The sequence below is a fragment of the Fukomys damarensis genome, unplaced genomic scaffold, assembly GCF_012274545.1.
Source record: "Fukomys damarensis isolate Sample0158 unplaced genomic scaffold, DMR_v1.0_HiC HiC_scaffold_5, whole genome shotgun sequence".
In the NCBI taxonomy this organism is placed as follows: domain Eukaryota; kingdom Metazoa; phylum Chordata; class Mammalia; order Rodentia; family Bathyergidae; genus Fukomys; species Fukomys damarensis.
Window position 1 is genome coordinate 15,993,302 of NW_022900917.1, and position 19,693 is coordinate 16,012,994.

The window sequence follows — 19,693 nt, forward strand, 5'->3', positions numbered from 1 at the left end:
TATTTTTCTGAGCTTTTCATTACAATTGCCTATAACTGTGAGGAGAAAAACATCTATAATGTGTTCAGCATAACAAATTTCTATGAAGATTTTTTCTTTACATTATGGTGGTTTGTACTATTATTACATTTTTTTTTCAAGTATGGAGGCAGAACATGATGATGATCAGAATTGAAACCTGGGCCCACCAGTTAACACTGATTGGGTTAAACTCTTCTGACTTCAGCTTCTTTATCTATAAAATATACACAGTATCTAATTCATAAGGAGTTTGTGAGAAGTAAATAAAGTAACTCACGTGGAACTCACTATATAAGGTGATCTATGTGAGAAACCCATGTTACCTGTCATTATTATTGTTATTGTCAATAGAAAGAGGCTGAAGTTAAGAGCTTAGAGAATGGAGCCACAGCATTGAGTTCACACTTTGCTCTGTAGCTTTCTATTTGTGAAAATATAGCAAACTCCCTCTATGCCTCAGTTTCCTCATCTGTAAATACAGATAGAATTACCTGGCAGGATTATTATGAAGATAATTTGTTATTATCCAGAAAGCAAAAAAATGAATAGTACTAGAATGTGCTTAGTATAACTTAGCTATGATGAAAATCTATATCATTATTGAGCTAATGTGATGCCTTGTGAACTAAAACTGTGAAAATCCCAAATATACAAAGCGTAGATACTCTTACTACTTAGGCTGAAGTGAATGTACATTATGTTCTAACCTCAGTATGCAGATTTTCTGGAGAAATAATTTTAGTGAAAATGATGGCAGGTGCTCCAGTTATTCGGACAGAGAAATCTGTCAAAATGGGGGTCAAAATTGCTCTCCTTTCTTGATTTCGCCGAATGCTGAAAGAGAAAGGAAAAATTATCAGTCATTTCAGCTTTGCAGGGATAATTTCATTAAAATCGTACAAGTCTTTGCACTACAACTATGACAAAATTATAGTTATTTAATGAGTGCCTATTTTTATTTTGTCAGTTCAAATTTCTTAACTTCAGTTCCATGAATATACAAAAGAGAGCAAAAAATATGCACTGAGAAATTCAGATGTAATTAGGCAATGAATATTGGTATCATCCCAGGACCTTTTAACAAATTAGTTCTTCTGTTTTCAGTTATTTTTGTTCTTATAAATTATTTCACACCTCTCTGGTTACCATCAGTAATCTTACTGTTTTAAAAATAATTTTTAATAGTTCAATATGTGCTATCTTTCTAAATTCATTAGTTTTATGCACATATCCTCTTAATTTCTGAACTTTAATTTAGGCTCTAGAATCCATCTGAGTTTATGGATTACTCCAGCCTGTGCAGTCTGTTAAATGGCTTTTATGTGTAAAACTAAATGCTTCTTGAAAACAACCCTGTATGAGAAGTAAAGAGCATTATTACTCCCACATTACCAATGAAGAAATGAAGTTTGGGGACTGGGCTAAGGCCACCCAATGGGAACAAAAGTTCCAAAATTGGACCTGGAGGGCAAGTTGACACCTGAAGAGCTTTTGGCTTCTTAAAATTCTTTCTTCATTTTGACCTTTGATCAGCGATTTAGCAAAATATTTTAACTTGGAATTCAAAATAATCATTTCAAAGGAAGCCTTGCATGCATAGTGAAAATGATACTGGAAAACTGAGAAATCAAAGTTTTAGCTCGTACAGATTTTAAAGTCCACTCTATATACTTAAGGTCTGTATGCATGTAATTTCTAATGTCTATATTAGTACATTAGAATTAGTGTAAGTTATCTCATGAAGCCTTGATAAAATTCAAGCTTTTCTACAGCCTCTCATGAAGGCTTGATAAAATTCAAGTCTTTCTACAGCTTCTCCCATTTTTTTTTTTTTTAAATCAAAGAAGTCTAGAGAGTACTAATGTCTTCTGTTAAATCTGCAATGGGCAGAGCTTTGCATAATGTTTGCCAAAAAAGTAAATCAGATCATCTGGTTCTGTGACACATAAGTATTAGATTTCAAGAAAGTCAATTTAAAAGAATTAAGAGATCTGGTGAAATGAGAGTAACAGGAAGAAGTATTAAAATCTGTGACTATAGAGGAAAGGTTTAGATCCAGAGAGACACCATAATTATAGTCTAATAGCTCAAATTCCATAAAATGATCAATGTGAGAAATATGTAACATCTGATGTGCTCCCACTGGGGAGTGCTAAAATACATGATGTATTAAAAATATCTTAAAATGGAAAAGATGGCAAAAAACCAAATAAGAACAAACATTAAAGTGCTGATGGAAGATAAAAAGTACTTGTCCATATAATACGTTTTTCTTCATTGTATGTTGAATTAGTGATACAAAATATGAAAGATCTATGACCACAGATGAAAAAAAATTAAATTAATAGTTCCATTTAAATTCTGGTATATAATGCTAATTTTTCTTTTGTTGTATCTTGGGTACACATTTGAGGTAATGATTTAAAAAAAATCATTAAAAATTTTGTAGATCAGGTGTTTTAAAGGATAAGTCAAAAGGAAGAAAGAAAAATAAACACAAGAAATAACTATAAAGTCAGACGTAGACAACTCACAACAACTGCTTTGTCTTACACTAGGGAAAATAGCAATCAGTAACTTGCATTTGTTTTTACATGCTAACTGGAATATGGGGCTATTTTGGTCAGGCTTCCTCTTCCTTCATGTGCAGTTGTAAGAAGTTGATAAAGGTGCCTTTACTATTGTGGATTGTGGCTACTATGAGTTTCAAATGATGAGCTTCAAATAGTGAATTTAAAATGGATCTTAAAGGAGTACCCTTGTCTTGCTGCTATTAAAAGTTGTATAAATGACTGGATAGACAACAGAAATTTCTCAGAGCTTTCTCTGCTCTTGGGGCCCAGGGAAGAATTTCTGACTTAGCATCTTTGGAGGTAATCTCTTTTGCAGGAAAAGTGCCCTATTTTCCTCTCTCTCTTTCAAGGAACTAGAAAGCAGTGGTTTCAATCTCTTGGTTTGCTAGCAATACTTCCTTCTCTAAGCATGATTGTTATAGCTGAAGTCAATTGTAACTTGTGCTTTGAGAGTACTTATTGGAGTAAGGATATAAGTTAACTGAGGAAGATAAGATCGCGCACTGGTGAAGGATAGATAATCCAGTCAGATTTTATTTTTCTGGGTCTCTCTCCAGATGTTAGCTACCTACCTTGGAGTGGAATAAACCTTGGGGGATACATTAGGGGGCAGAGGAATCAAGCAAGGACTTATGGGAGGCCATAATTGTTTGTTTTATTTCAGATTAGGAACTCCACATCTGAACCTTACACTCCTTTGGAATATATTAAAGAGCAATTTAGTATTTCTCTACACCCTCGCATGGTGTGCCTACCTCATAAAGCCAAGTACACAGAGGAAAGTGCTATGATGCTATCTCACAATTAGAGTTATACTGTAAAAGAGAGAAACTGGTCAAAATCATCTTTATGTTGAGATTTCCTTTACATTAAGAAGTAATTCTTGCTTATGTTCAAGTGCAGATGTAATGAGAGACACTTCATGCTTAAGGCAGTCAGCATCTCTAAGCCTGAGATTATTCCTCACCTGTAGAACCTAAAAACAAAGTTTCAAAGACAACTTTAAACCCTGACTATATGGTACTGAGGATGGAGTATCTAGGCCAGCCATAATTAAATCCTCCATGAGGCTGTGTCCACCCTTAGCTAAGTTGTTGAGGTCCCTCAAAGACAATATCCCTTGCAGGAAGTAAATGGCAAATATGGGACTACCTGTGTTCATGTGTCTTTTTCGCAGTGATCTAAGACAGAATAAATGAGACCTAATAGTTTTTGGATTACCCTGGTATGTATGCAGAGGTATTTAGAGGACTTAGTCAGAACTATAGACTAGATTAGAAAGGCGTGATATTGCTTTTAAACCAAATATTGGTTTTTAATGACAGGTAAGTAGTATTACATTTAGGGACAAATATTATCTTAATTTTGGAAGCTCAAAAGATGGGTAGCCAGGAAAATAACTGGTTTCTACTAGATCACAAGCAGTTCCTATACAAGACCCCTATTGGTCTGCCAATCAGATAGGCAATTAAAATAGAAGACATTTTCAGGCATGTGTTCTTAAAGGTCTAAGAAACATGAGAACTAAGCCCTTCAGTTATTTTATTTTATTTTCATTGAGTTTATTGGTAAATTGTCAACTATTTGTCAGAAAGAGATGAGGACATCCCTAAATCCTGATTTGATAAAAGGACATACTATAGTTTTTCACAAGTCACATTGCAATATGTAGATGGTACAGTGTTATGTGCCCCCTCAGAAGAGCTTTCTAGCCAAGACACCTGTGTTCTATTGAATTTTCTAACAGAGAGAAGTTACAATGTTTCTAGGTCTAAGGCAGAGCTTTGCAGCTTTGAGGTAAAATATTTAGGCCTTATTATATGTAAGGGAACCCAAAGACTGGAGGAAGAAAGTATTAAACCAATTCTTTCCTTTCCACAGCCCAAGAAGCTAAAACCACTAAGGAGATTTTTTCCACAGCCCAAGAAGCTAAAACCACTAAGGAGATTTTTAGAAATTATAGGCTTTTGTCACCTTTAGATATGGTGAGATTGTGTGACCCGCCTATCAGCCTATAGAAAAACTCAAAAGACAGCCATATTTTAACCTGGGAACCTGGTTCCCAGACCGTATTCTAGAAGCTCAAATAAGCACTTCTAAGTGCCCGCCTACAGGACACCATTTCAGTTTGTATGCTAATAAAAGGTAAGACATGGCTTTGGGAGTGTTTCTACAAAATCGGAGAACTGCTCAACAGCCTATATGGTATTTTACTCATAAATTATATATTACAGATTCAAAATAATTTATTTAAAAAGAAAAGCCCTAAACAATATAGTCAGAACACTTTCATTCTCTTTCAAGAGGCAAAAGCAGCCATTCAGGTTCATTGATTATTGGTTTAATTTTCTGCTTAGCGAAACCTTTGTTTCTAGATACATTTTGCTAAGAATTGCAGGTCCATTCCGGAAAAACTCCTGATCTTAATTGTCCTTTTACACCTGAGATGGATAAGATTTAGTTCTTAAACACACTCTTCTGTTCCTTCTCCACTGCTTCTGCCCCTGAGAAATAATGCAGTTATTAACAGTATCAAGGCACTTCTGTCCTCTGTGGCTGCTGGATTTCAAGACAAAGCTTCAAGAATGGTAAGTTTCCCTTTCCTAGAACCCTTCCAGAGTACAGCTGACTTTCACTTATTTCTGGGTCATATAGGAAACTGGTCTAGCCTTAATACTGAAACTCCTGAAGCATGTGTAGCTGGGTATTCCAGTCAGATAAACTGTCGGCTCATGGCCAATTATAAAACTGTTTTTGCTTTCACAGGTGAAGCATATTTTTATTCCTTTTGATTTTTATTACAAGAGATCTCTGTTAATTGATCCACAAAGTTCTGAATAGTCTTTGTATAATTATAAACCTAAAAATTGTGAAAGTTGTTATAATTCAACTTGACCAAAAATACATCTGAGTGCAATCTGGGTTATAAATAAGTTGTCTTGTGTGTGTGTGTGTGTGTGTGTGTGTGTGTGTGTGTGTCTATCTCTTCAATTTGTTACAATATCTGCAGCTGTTTTGTATGAAGTTTTTTTCTTTTGTCATTTTGGATTTTGAAAGATATTTGCTGGTAACTAAGGTTGGCTTACAGATAAATGCCAATAAAGACATGCTTCCCCAGATTGCCAGATGATACAAATAATGTCAACTGGTTTTACAAATACAGTACATATTATTATATAATAACTCAGGAATCTTTCATTGGTAAAAAAATGATGTGTTAATTGTTATGATCTGGTTTTCATAGGTAATCTAAAAATTTGTTAAGATAATTAAAAAAAAGACTCTTGGGCTTAGGAAAATTACTGGACAGCTCCTTGGTAAATAAAGAAGCAGATGCCTGGAAAATGTTATTCCAGTCTTTGTTCACAAAGAGGATCCCAATAATTTCCATAGCCTTGTGGGAAATACGTGGCCAAACATATTATTATGATATGTATACATTGGCTATGGTCAAATGGCTAAATTTTCTATGGGAAAACAATAAGGTTTTGTTTAAAATGCTCTTAGTACAAGACAAAATTAAAGGACAAAGGGTTTCATGTAACTACTACTCATTTCTATATCATGGTGTATATATTCATGCCTTCTAGGTGTACAAGTCCTTTAGGATATTTATGGTAATGATCTTTTTGACTCAGATATCTGCCTTTCTCTTGTACTCCAGCTACTTGTGATAAGAGATACATATCAAGCCAGCATGAGATAAGTATAAACAACAGTTTTCTTAAAAACTTCTGTAATGTACGTTATATGTGTCACCATGCTTAGGGAGGCACAGTCACCATTTGAAACAACGTCACACACTAAAGTTAGAGGTTAGACATTATGAACTCCTAAGGTACATTTATAGGTCAATGTGTATTGTGTTCTTTAGATGGAAACCTACTAAAGGATAACAAATAAGAATTAGGTAAGAATTTTCTTTATGTCATTTACTGTCTTCTGATCAGATGGAGGTGTTTGACTGAAAGATTATTCCATACTAAGATGGACATTATAACAAAGAAAATGTCAGGATTATCATGCTAAAATACTATATGTAGCTCTTGATCTTAGGTTTCTATAATATATAACTGTTGTCTGTTAACATTCTGCAGGGATTAAACTACTAAAACAACCATGGTTGATAAGAAATAACAGCCCCCTAACTATGCTTTACATTTTACAGTGCTTAATGTCCAGACAATCATAATAGTTAAGCTCATTGCTCCTATTGCACTACTAATGCCACTGATCATCTCTTCCAGGTGTTCAACAACTAAAGTTTGGAGACCAAAACTAGAAAGATAACTGGGCTATGAGGAGAGTCAATATTTTGGACCTGGCCCCTCAAGTTCATCAAGAATCCAACAGGATCCTACATCTTTGGTAAGTCGCTCAACTTCCTGAGCTAGGAGACTGCTGGGCACCAGAGGACAAGTACATTGTAGGCCAAAGAAGGGTCACCAAGAATGAAAGGTCTCCCATACTTTCATTGAAAGCAACATGGTCAAGGAAGGCTGTGACCCATCCTGACAGCTGACAGTGACAGAGGAGCTGAGGGGCTCTATGCATAGTTTCAAAATACTGCCTGAAGAAACTTAACTGACCTTGATAGATAGCAAGGGGGTCATGTTGATTGAGATAGGCCTTACTTTAACTTGGTCTTAAATACCCAGAAGAAAAGAATAACCAAAAGAGGTATAAAATAATGCCATGGTAATAAAACGAGGCAATAAAGCGTCTCCAGTCATGACCCCTTCTGGCAGTTTTCAGCTCTACCAATAGCTGACCATTGTTATAGAACATTAGGAAAAAACTATGGTAAACTCTATAAGAGCTCAGCTAGAGATTTATTTCTTAGTGAAATTTGTTCTTCAAATTGTCTCTTATCTTCCTACAGCTAAAACTAGAGATACTTATGACAAAGTATCAGACTTACAGATAACCTATCAATGAAAGAGTTTTAAGTCCAGCAGGTTCAATCACTATTTCAATTTCTAAGTATAACTTTTCCCCCAACCTGCCCTTTTATTCTAGTATGCTCATGCCTACATTATACATACTCTAATTTCTTATGTTTTGTTTATTCTTGCCTAGAGGCTGCAAACTCCAAGCAGACATACAAATAGAACCAGTGACAAATGTGCTAGATTTCTATTTCAGGATCTACCAGATCGACCTTATAAATAGCCCATAACTGCTAAACTATACGATATGACTTCTATGTTGGATTCTGAAGTTCCCTGGACCTTCTCCTTATCCTCTTTGTGGGCTATCCAGCTAACCTTATAATTTGGCCCATGCATTCTTAAATGTTTCTTTGGTTTTGTCTTCCCCTGATTTAAAAATTATGCAGCTACCAAGATAACAATGCCTGACATCTACTGAAGGCTTTTAGATAGACCCTCTGTAGAGTTACTCTAACTGCTAATCACAACTCCAACCCTCTTCAGCTGGAAGTAGCTAGGTCTGTCTTTGGCCTTTGACCCCTCAGAGCAGGTAGGGGTACTTCTTCAGAGGGGGGAATATTGCAGATAGGTAAGTTAATTAGATATCTTGTAGGCAGTTAGACAGGGCCAGTCTCAAGGAGCCACCACAGCAAGGAGCCAACATGGAGGACAATCAAGACACATTCACTAAAGGTCAGAATTGTAAAAGGAGAAAAACTACCATACCCTTGTGCTTCCCCTAGGGTTAAAAGTAGTAACTCACCTGGTGGGGGTGCCAAGGTCTTAACCAAGCCTTTCCAGGCAATATGAAAGACTCCCACCTCCACTGAAAATCCTTGTAAGCTTGCTATGTGAATTGATCTCCCATTTGACCCCAATTTAATCAGTACTACCTGGGTGACTATACTTGTACTCTTATTGGTTGGTCATGGCTTTGCCCCACTTTGTGCCCACCTTCTAATTTTCCAATCGGTCTTCTAGTTTTGTCCCACTTGTACCAGCCTCAACAAATGTCTTGGCTGTATAAAACATCTTTGGAAAGGGGGGTGAGTGGGCAACCCACTTTCTAGTCCCCCTTCTCTGTCTCTCTTAGACAAAAGCTTTCTTTTCCTCAATAAATTTTTCCTACTCTTTAAAAAAAGGAAAAAAGAAAAGAAATAACTATAAGGTGAAACTAAATGCTGCCGATATTTTACTAGATAATAAACTATAGTTTCAAATTAAAAAGAATAAATTAAAATTCAAAGAATTAAATGAAGTTGGTAATGGCCTCAGAGTCTCAGCACTCTCAATAAGTGAAGGGAATAGACTTTTAATGTTTATACTGAGACAAGACAAGAATTTTGAATTGAGTTACCTACCTAGGGCCAGGGTCTTTGAAGGGTCAATAAAATAACATCCTATTTGAAGCAGGAAGAACAAGGAAATTTGCCCCTCTTGACAACACATCTTAATGGGGGAAAAATAAATAGAGATCACCTCGGAAAATTAAAACATGAGAAATCCCTCATGTGTATTGAGTGGCTCTCCTTTATACTACCTATGTGGTCTAGGAATACCCACTCTTTATTTATATAAAAATGGCATCAAACCTTTCATTACCCCATAGCAACTGTACAAAACAGATGTAAAATATGCTCTCAATTCTAAAAGATTCTCAGAGAAAAAAAACACTAAATATAAAAACCTATTGGGCCAGGGATGTAGCTCAACAGCACTGCTTACGCCTGGCAAGCACGCGCATACACACACACACACACACACACACATTAGAAACCTACTCACAGATTACTTTCTTTTAAAAATTCTATTAGCAAGGGAAGGATTAGGTCTTATTTCCAAATATGTATATTACCAAAAAGTTTTGACAATGTAATCACTACATATGAACAGTAAAATAAACTTGTTTAAAATTACTAGGCATATAAAATGCAATTTTTAAAAAGAGGAAAAATAAAACAATATTAAAGACCAAATACAATTTCCAGAAATAAAAAATGAAGTTATTCAAATTAAAATGCACAACGGGTGGGAGAAATAGTATTTTTAGATATAGCTTAAGAATTAGTAAACTAGAATAAAAATTTCAGAAAAGTCCAAAAATATACTATAATAAGATTTATTTTGCTTGTTTTACATATATTTTTAATTACCATATAGGAGTGATACACACTTCTGGGGTCTACCACATTTTAAAATGGAAAATTAAAAAGAAAGGGGAAAAGGGCTGGAGATTTAGCTCAGGGGGGCTGTGCTTGCCTTGTGGGCACAGTCCTGAGTTCGATCCCCAGTGTGTGTTGGGGAGGCCGTGGAGACAGATAAGAGAATGGAAGAATTCTGAAACATTGAATTACAAACGAAGTGAACCAAGAATGGAAATTGGAAGATACTAAACAGATACAGATGACCATTTTTTCATGACTGATAAAATATAGGAGTCTATAAATTAAGAAAGCACAAGTCCAGATTTAAAGGAGTATAATGAAATTCACAATAAAGCACTGCTTGGTGAAAAAAATGTATGATTCATAATGAAGTAAGATATTAAATTCACCTTTAGAATACAGTTTGCCTATAGAATTCTATGGCATATGGGGTTAGAAAGATATGGAAGAGATATTTTTTCTGAGATAGTATAACATAACAATGATTTAAGTTGTTCACAGAAAAAAAGTGGTACAATTATATATATCTATTATTTAATAAACAAGATTATGTCCATACAATCTTATTAAATTCTTGTTTAAAAAAAACATTGACTACTTAGATTCAAATGAAATAACAGGAAAATAATTATTAATGTCAAAAAATGCTTTTCAGATGGGGGGAGTATATTGTAAACAAGGAAAAGTATACTCATCTAAGACTTGCATTAAGTTAAAACACACAGATGTGTGCCACATGGGCCCCTGAAAACACATGTTCAGAAAGGCTGTGCATCTTTCTTGAGCTCAATACATTTACACCAAGATTATTTCACCCATCTGCCATACATTTTGGTAAGCTTTTGTGTAAAGTATTAAAGGAGTTGCAGAATGGTACTTCAAAAATTGCATTTTATACAAACCTAGAAGTAGGAAAAATGGTATCACATTTTCCCAATTATTCCACCAGAAATGCTGAAAGTCTTCTGGGGAAGAGCCTGGGCTCTTTACTTCCTGGTGCCTGTGCAATAAAGGTGATGGGTAGGCAAGGAGTGTGTCTACTCTGACATGGGGTTGCACTCTGAGGCCCAGGCTATATGGATGCCTTTCACAGCTCCACTGAGCAGAAGCCATGTCTTAGAAACCTCCTACTTATTCACACCACCAAGAGCAGAAAAAAGTGTGAGTTTCACGTTTGGCAGATCTGGGAGACTCTAGCTGTGTGACTTTGGGCTGTTATTAAATTGATGGATGGTGTGTCTTAAAACTGCTGGCATCTTAACACTAAGGAAATTCAACAATTTGACACTGGGTTTTTGTGGAACTAAGCTGAGTGAGAGCTACCACCAGAGAACCTTCTATTACCTTCCCAAAGCAATTACTTTTCTATCATAGAAATGAGGCAACTTCCACAGCAAAACTGGCATAGAAGATTAGAGTGTGGTAAAACTGGTTGAGGAAGTAGGCATGATCTGTTAATTACAAGATCCCAGAATACCTGTGCAGAACTGTACCCAAAGTCCTGGACATGCACTTCTCTAGAGAACTCAAGTAGGTTTTTAATAAGATACCCTAGACCTAATATCATCTTAAGGTATGGGACCCCAACACCACCCCTTAGGATCTGTATGTAGAAATTCTTGCAGGTTTCCTCAAGATTTGGTCAGTGTAAAGGGACAGAGACACCAAGAAGAGCTTGCTCTCACAGCTCAATACCTGCCCTGTTTCCTTCAGGGTGTACTATTATCTTGCTTTTACTTGGCCCACACTTACGCTGCAAGGCAGTTTCTCTCTCACTCTTAATTTTTACTTTTTCAAATAAACTTTGTCACTGGTATTACTTATTTTATTCAATATTTATTTGAGAAGAGAAGAACCTCAAATCTAACTCCAAGAGAGTCAAGCAACCCAGAACCTGGTAATGTTTATTTGGTAAGCCACTTTTAGAAGGAGCTACCCAATAATAAAACTGCTACTCAATTCTGAGAGCAGAATTACTGAGGCATTGACATGTGATAGTAAAGGAAACCTCATACATATTCTCAAGGGCATCTAAAGGACACCAGGCTGCCTCCTCAGAAAGGCCTAGAATCCAGAGACAACCTTGCAGCAATAAGCATCCCTTGTGGCTAGTCTGTACTTTTCTAAATACAATTTCCCCCAAGAAGGTACCAGGGGATTCTGAGAAAAATGGCTGTGTCAAAGACTGGGGCAGGAAATATATAAGATTAACCCAGAGCAGTGATGGCAAACCTTTTAGAGCTTTCAATAATAAGAACAACCTGCTGTGGGACACATGCCATAGCTTCACCACCACTGCTCTTGAATAGCTTGTTACATTAGAAATCAAGGAAGCTGTTTGAGAATATTATTTTTTAAAAATTCAAGACTTCTGGGAAGATGGTAGAGCACTAAGCAACAGCATATCAATCTCTCCATAATTTTGAATCTAAACCCTGGAAAGTAAGAATTTGAAAAAGAAAAGAAGGAGCTTGGTGGATCCCTGGGCCCCAAGAGGGATCTGAAGGAAAAATTGGAGACCACAAAGTGAAGAGACAGATGTCAACACAGAAAAAGAGGAAGGAACATGCACTTTCTCTGTGGCTCCTTCACTGTGGTGTGAAAGAAGAGGATTAAATCCACAGAGATACAGTGAGGGTTGGTGTTTCTAGAGGCCTCCAGAAAGAAACAGACCAGTGGAATAGAGGAGTGGATGCTGTGCGCTATAACACCTGGTGGGTGATGTACTCCACTCCAAGAAACCACCATGGTCCAGGGTGCTTAGTCAGATACCACTTTGGGGAGGAGCTAACTGAAACTAGGACTTTGCTCCCAGTGTTGAAATTCCACAAGGACTGGGTGAGAGACAACTGCAGGAGACTTCCAGGGTCAGGGAACTGTGGTCAGTCTAGCAAGAGAAACCCAGAATATTCTATGACTCAGCTCCAAAACCATGATCAGAGGCCAGGATCAGCCTGGACTTCTGCGGATCTGAAAGTACCAGAAATACCACTACCCACCCAATCCTACTGCAGGCTTGCTGGATTATCGAGTACAAATCTGGACTCTGACTGCTTCCTTTTTCTACCACCAAGAGTACAGACATGCTCTGAGTTACACATTACCACAAAACCGTAGGCATAAAATCAGAGAAATTTCTGTTCTTTCCTTTGCTTTGGGATTTTTTCTTCAATTTTTATTGTTGTTCTTTTTATTTTATGCCTGTGAATGTGAACATTGCTTTTAGCTATTTCTGGTTTTGTTCTTGTTCTTGTTATGTCCTTCTTTTTCCCTTCTGTCTTCTTCACCAGATTACCAAGGCTTAGGTAATCTTCCTTTGTTCTTCAGCCTTGCTTCTAATCTCTTTTACTTCATTTATCTATTTTTTCTTCTTGTCCCTTTTAAATTTTCTCTCTTTAGGGTAAAATTGGTCTACTGAGTGTATATTTACTGTATTAGTGATCAGTTGTTCTTCGCTGTATACCAATACTGAGATTTTCTGGGATCAAAAACTATACTATAGCCCAGTACCAACAAAGCTAGGCCAGTCAGCAATGCTCTATCCCTAATAAATTGAAAAGCCACTATCTTGGGACAGACTCAAAGCCCAAAATCCAGCAACACTTAAAAGACATCTCTGAAAAGTAGTCATTTCCTAAAGAAGTCTAGATACTATTAATAAAGCCACCTACCATAAGCAATTTACAAGCTTCAACACAGAAAATAAATTTTAAAAAATAGAAAATGAGAAGATATGGAAACATACAACCACCCACTCAATGAAGGCAAATAAAGGGGGAATTGAGGTGGAAGAAATAAAAAATCTCCAGCTAAATTTCATAAAACAGTGATAGTGGAAGGAACAAAACAGACCTGATACTCTCTTGATAAAAACAAAACAGAAAATTAAAGAGATGATGATACTCTAAGAAATGACTAGAGTATGTAGAATCTAGAATAGATACAGATTTTAAAAAATAGAGGAGCTTAGGAAAGACATGGAAACATGAATGCCAAACACAGAAAAGAGCTGGATTTCATAAAATAGACTCAAACAGAAATCCATTAGATTAAAAATTCTACTGAAAGTATATGTAGCAGAATTAACCAACGTGAGATAGAATATCAGATCTAGAAGAAAGGGTTGTAGTTGGTGATTGACAGGCCACTTAAAAATAGCAAGGGATATGAAAAATCAACCCAAGAGCTGTTAGATGATGATGCAAAGAAGACTAATGGAAGATTAACTGGAATCACTGAAGAATCAGAAAATAGCACAAAGAGCATTAAAAAAACACCTGTTCACAGAAGTAATAGAACAAAACTTTCCAAGCATAGAAAAAACCTGAGAGGGCTGGGGATTTAGCTCGGTGGTTTGGTGGCCTGCCTTGCAAGCGCAAAGATCTGACTTCAATCTCCAGTACCAAAAAAAGAAAAAGAACCTGAGATACAGATAAGTGAAGCATACAGAACTCTCAATAGCCATGATCAGGAAACAACTACACCAAGGTATATAAGTCAAGATTCCAAAAATCCAACACAAGAACAGAATATTAAAAGCTGACAGAGAAAAGAAACAAATCCCACCAAAATCACAGCAGACTTCTCAACAAAAACACTTAAGTCAAGAAGAGCTTAAGGTATTTCAAGCCCTAAAAGAAAACAACCTCCAACCCAGATTGATGTATGCTGCAAAATTATCTTTCAAATTTGATAGAGAAACAAGATACTCCCCTGACACAGAACATCTGAAAAAATATATGACCACCAAAACTAGCAATCCAAAAAGTTCTAAAGGATATTCTAGAAAAGACAATGAAATCAACAATTTCAAGAATCCCAGTAGAATGACCCCACAAAGGCAAGGCAAGCAACTAAATAGAAGGGAAAGCAAGGGAATCAACAACAGGAAAATAATAAGACAAGGATAAGAGAACACATGTCAGATATAACCATCAATGTAAATGGACTCAATTCACCAATCAAAAGAAACAGACTGGCAGAATGGATCAAGAAACAAGATCCAATAATATTCTGCACACAAGATACAAGTTTAATTACTTAACAGTTTACTTTAAGTTTCACTCAAGCAGCACTGTGTTTATGCACTGAGTATCCCAAGTGTCATTTGGTTAGAGTCATTTCAACCAGTCAATTCTAGTATTGAATAAATTGGATAAAATTCTTTTTATAATATTATACTATAAATTATAATATAATAACTGTAATTACTATATTATATTACATTATATTATAAAAATTAAGAAAAATATGCAATTTTAATTTCAACACATAATCACAGATCCCTATACTCAATGAGAGCAAATCTGGGAAGTGTAGAACTGATGAATTTTAGTAACATGTTAAATTCAAATTACTAAATTGTTAATTTCAGATACTATATTATTACATTATATTATAAAAATTAAGAAAAATATGCAATTTTAATTTCAACACATAATCACAGATCCCTATACTCAATGAGAGCAAATCTGGGAAGTGTAGAACTGATGAATTTTAGTAACATGTTAAATTCAAATTACTAAATTGTTAATTTCAGAATACTAAGCAAACATATTAACAGTTCTACTACTACTGCTACTTCTACTACTACTACTACCTATATTATTATTTTTTTGTGGGGGTTGAACTCATGGCCTTTGCACTGAGCTACATCCTTAGTGCTTCCTTTTTTACTTAAAAAATTTTTTTTATTCTTTCATTTTCAAATATGTTTGTAGTTTTAAGGCAGGGTCTAATTAAGTTGCTTACACTGGGTTCTAACTTGTGTTATTCCTGTCTCAGCCTCCTAGACTGCTGGGGTTACAAGCACGCTCCACCATGCCCAGCTATAACAAAGGGTTTGAAAAATTGTTGTCAGATAAAAAGGCCTGCAAAATATTATATGAACTTGGTACAATTATATCAAAATATTTAAATGAACAAATATGAATATGCTGTATCTGTTTTGCTGGAAATGAAGTTAAAAGACAAATTATCCAAGGAAAGAAAACAGATAGTAACAGGAACAAATAAAATTATTGTGATAAAACTAGATTACTCATTATCAAGTGTAGTATTCAAAGTCTTTGCAAGCTTGGTGGTATTTTCAGGAAATGTTGAGATGAACTTTCTAGAAATCCCTCCATGTGAAGCAGCAATAGTGAATTGAACGTGCAACCTACATATGGCAGATATATATTGGTACAAGTTATTTTAGCTCTTAGCACTGCATTTTGCGAGTTTATAAATTGAAATTAGATATAGCAAAAATGATTGGTAAGAGAAAAAAAAAATAAGAGTCTAACTAAGAGTAAATTGTACCATAAACCTAAGGTTTTACAGCCTTGAACAGAAGCAAAGTAGCTTACCAAGAGAAAGAACACCAAGGTTCTAGACTCAGCTCCACATTAAGATAACAATGGAAATGCCACAGAACCTCTTCAACCTTACTTTCCTGTGATGTTTACAAAACAGATTTTTTGACAAGTAACAATCTATAAATGATTGTTCAGCAATTAGAGTAGTTAAGAGAAATCTGTACAAGATGTGGAAGGTGGAAGGAAATAGAAAAATATAATATACTCTGAAAGTAATTGTAATAATATAAAATGTCCCCTAAAAGTCTCATATATTCAGTGGATGTTGGGAGGCACAGCAGAGTAATCTATTGATGAATTCATAGCTGAACATACTTAAAGGAGATGGGGTCTCTCTGGCAACGTGATCTGGAAGAATGTATCCTTTTTCTTTTTGGAACCAGGGATCGAACTCCAGGCATTGCGCTTGTGAGGCAGGTAGTAGAACTACTGAGCTAAATCCCTAGCCCCTGAAGGATGTTTTCTTGTCCTCAGCTTTTCCTCTGTGCATCGTGGCTGCAATAGGTTAGGCTGTTTTCCTGTCACGTCTTCCACCATGTCATGTCATTTCTGCCTTGGAGCCAGCCAATCAAGGGACTCTGAAACCATGATCTAAAAATACATCTCTCCTCCTTTAAGTTGCTGGTGTTGGGAAAGTGATATAGTCATTGCTATTTAATAGTATAATAGTATAAATAGTATTTAATAATATAATTATTACTATGAAAGATTAATGCTGAGGTGCTAGAAGATTCTAGTAGTTCTCACTCTCTTAAACTGTGATCACTTCTGGCTAAACAACAGCAACTCCAGGCCCATATTCAGGTACAGAGGCCACGCCCTACTACTGACTTTTCTTTCTGCCAACTTCCTCATAGTCCTAACTCTAGCAGCCAGATATGCCTGTTTTCCCAAGTTCCCCTGAAAGCTCCAATGTTTTTACCCAGGTTAAATGCGTCAGAATGTTGGTTATGAATTTTTTCTGCTGCGTCACCTCCCTCTTCTACACCTTTACTTCCCAGTTTTTTTCCACAATTGGGTAAGAATTTTTTATACCCTAAAATAAATCACTTATTCTGTCACTCATCATGCTGTTCTGAGTGAACCTTGGTATATTCCCTCAGGCTGAAAAATCAAGGTTTTAAAAGATTCTGTGCTGAACTTTTCTACTCTTCTCTCCTGCAACATAAACACAGAAACATCACAAAGAAAAAATTTGAGTGATGTCCTCAGAAAAAGAAAATGAAAACTATTATAAAAGCTATCATTTAATACTGTCCATGGAGGGAGGAAATTATTCTTTACTATCTTATTCATCTTTTGAGTTTTATCTATAAACCAAAAAGAATTCTATTCAGGCCGTTTATAGTTCGGTCAAATTACTCATCTGAATTAAACTGGATTCAATCTAAACTTTGTTCTGCATTATATCTAAAATTTCTTGTCTTTATTTATTTATTTAATCATCAATGAGTTTATTGGTATTCTTTAGATATACAGTACAGTTACTTTCATCATTGGGATCTTGTACTTTTACATGACAGGTCTTGGTTCTCATTTTTCCCCCTACTCCTGCCCTCCCTTTGCCCCCTCCAACCTTCACTATTAACAAAAACTTTGTTGCCATATTTTCATTTTCTCATACTTTTACTTTTCCCATATTTCCTTTCCCCTACCCTTCCCACTTCCCCTACACCTTTAGCCATTTTCTTTTTATTTCACATTGTCAATTACACAATTTGCATCTTATTGACACTTTTAGTATTTCACACCAGAGAAACTATTTGGTATTTACACATGTGTATCTTACTTATTTCACTTAAGAGTATGGACTCAGTATTCACCCACTTTCCCATGAATGATGCTAGTTTCTCATTCTTTATGGCTAAGTGGTACTCCAACTTATGAAATACCACATCTTCGTTATCCAATCTTCAACTGATGGGTAATTGGACTGTTTCCAAGTTTTAGCTATTATAAACTGTGTGCATATATCACTGTACTATGATTCTATTCATTCTTTTGGGAAGATATCCAGCAGAGGAATGGCTGGGTCAAATGGAACCTCTCATCATAGTTCCTTGAGGTATCTCCATATTGATTTCCATAGTGGTTGCACCAGTGTGCACTCCCACCAACAATCAAGATTTCCTTTCTCTGCACAATTCTGCCAACATGTTATTCCTTGATTTCTTGATAGCAGCCATTTTTTTCTGGGGTGAAGTAGAATCTCAGTGTTGTTTTCATCTGCATCTCTTGAATGACCAGTAATACTGAACATTTTTTCATATATTTATTTGGTACTTCTACTTGTTTGAGAAACGTCTGTTCATTTCAGATGCCCATTTTTGAATCAGGTCTTTATATTTGGGGGGGGCCTGACTTTTTTGAGTTCTTTATATAATCTATATAATAGTCCTTTATCTGAGGAACAGCTGGTAAAAATTGTTTCCCACATAGTAGGTTGTCTATTAGCTCTGTTGATGGTTTCTTTTGCAAAGCAAAAGCTTTTTAATAAGATGAGATCCCAGTCGTTGATTCTCTGTGCTAGTTCCTATGCTACTGAGGATTTGTTCATAAAGTCTTTTTCTATGCCAATATCTTCAAGAGTTCCGCCTAACTTATCTTCCAGCAAATTTAATGCTTCTTTTTAAATATTTAGATCTTTACTCCACTTGGATTTTACTTTAGTGCATGGTGAAAGATAAGGGTCTAGTTTTAATCTTTGGCAAGCTGAAATCCAGTTTTTCCAATGCAGTTTATTAAAGAGGCTATTTTTCCTACACTGAGCATGTTCGGTTACTTTGTCAAAGATGAAGTATCTGAGTACATCTGGAGTTGTTTCTGTATCTTCCAATCTATTCTACTGATCCTGGAATCTTTTTCTTTGCCAGCACCATGCTGTTTTTATCACAATAACTTTGTAATATAGTTTCAAGTTGGGAATTGTGATACCCCCTGTCATGACTTTGTTGCCTAGAATTGCTTTCACTATTTTTGGACTCTTCTTGTTCCAAATGAATTTTTGGATTGATTTCTCTATTTTTGTGAAATATACTGCTGGGATTTCATTTGAGATTGCATTGAATCTGTATAGCAGTTTGGGAAGTATGGCCATTTTCACTATAATGGTTCTTCCTACAAGAACAGGGGATGGCTTTACATCTTCTTATATCCTCTTCCACCTCTTTTTTTTTTTTTTCCAGAGTGCTGTAGTTTTTGATGTAGGGGTATTTTGCTTCCTTCATTAGATTGATTCCTCAATATTTCATTTTTTGGGGGAGGTGCTATTTTGAAAAGAATTGTTCCCTAATTTTTCTCTCAGTGAGTTTGTTATTCGTGTACAAGAAGGCTATTGGTTTTTGATTGTTGACCTTGTATCCAGCTACTCTGCTGAAAGTGTTAATTAAGTCTACAAGTCTTTTGGCAGTTTTTTGGGTCTTCTATATAGAGTATCACATCATCAGCAAATAATGACAGTTTAACTTTTTCCATTCCTATCTTTATTGCTTTAATTTCTTTCTCTTCTCTAATTGCTGTGGCTAATGTTTCCAGAATTATATTGAACAAGAGTGGTGATAGTGGGCATCCTTGTCTTGTTCCTGATTTTAACATGAAGGTTTTCAGTTTTTGGCCATTTAATATGATGTTGGCTGCTGGTTTTT

The 19,693-nt window shown here is 35.7% G+C and overlaps 1 protein-coding gene across 3 annotated transcripts in view; it reads right to left on the reverse strand.

The window, feature by feature from the left end:
* Vps13b (vacuolar protein sorting 13 homolog B) overlaps nt 1-19,693 on the reverse strand; it is a 675,222-nt gene that overhangs the window by 278,104 nt on the left and 377,425 nt on the right. For all 3 annotated transcript variants that reach the window (XM_033759979.1, XM_010619560.3, XM_010619559.3), the window contains exon 32: nt 729-855. In XM_033759979.1, the coding sequence (XP_033615870.1) occupies nt 729-855 (127 nt within the window). The remainder of the gene's footprint in view (nt 1-728; nt 856-19,693) is intronic.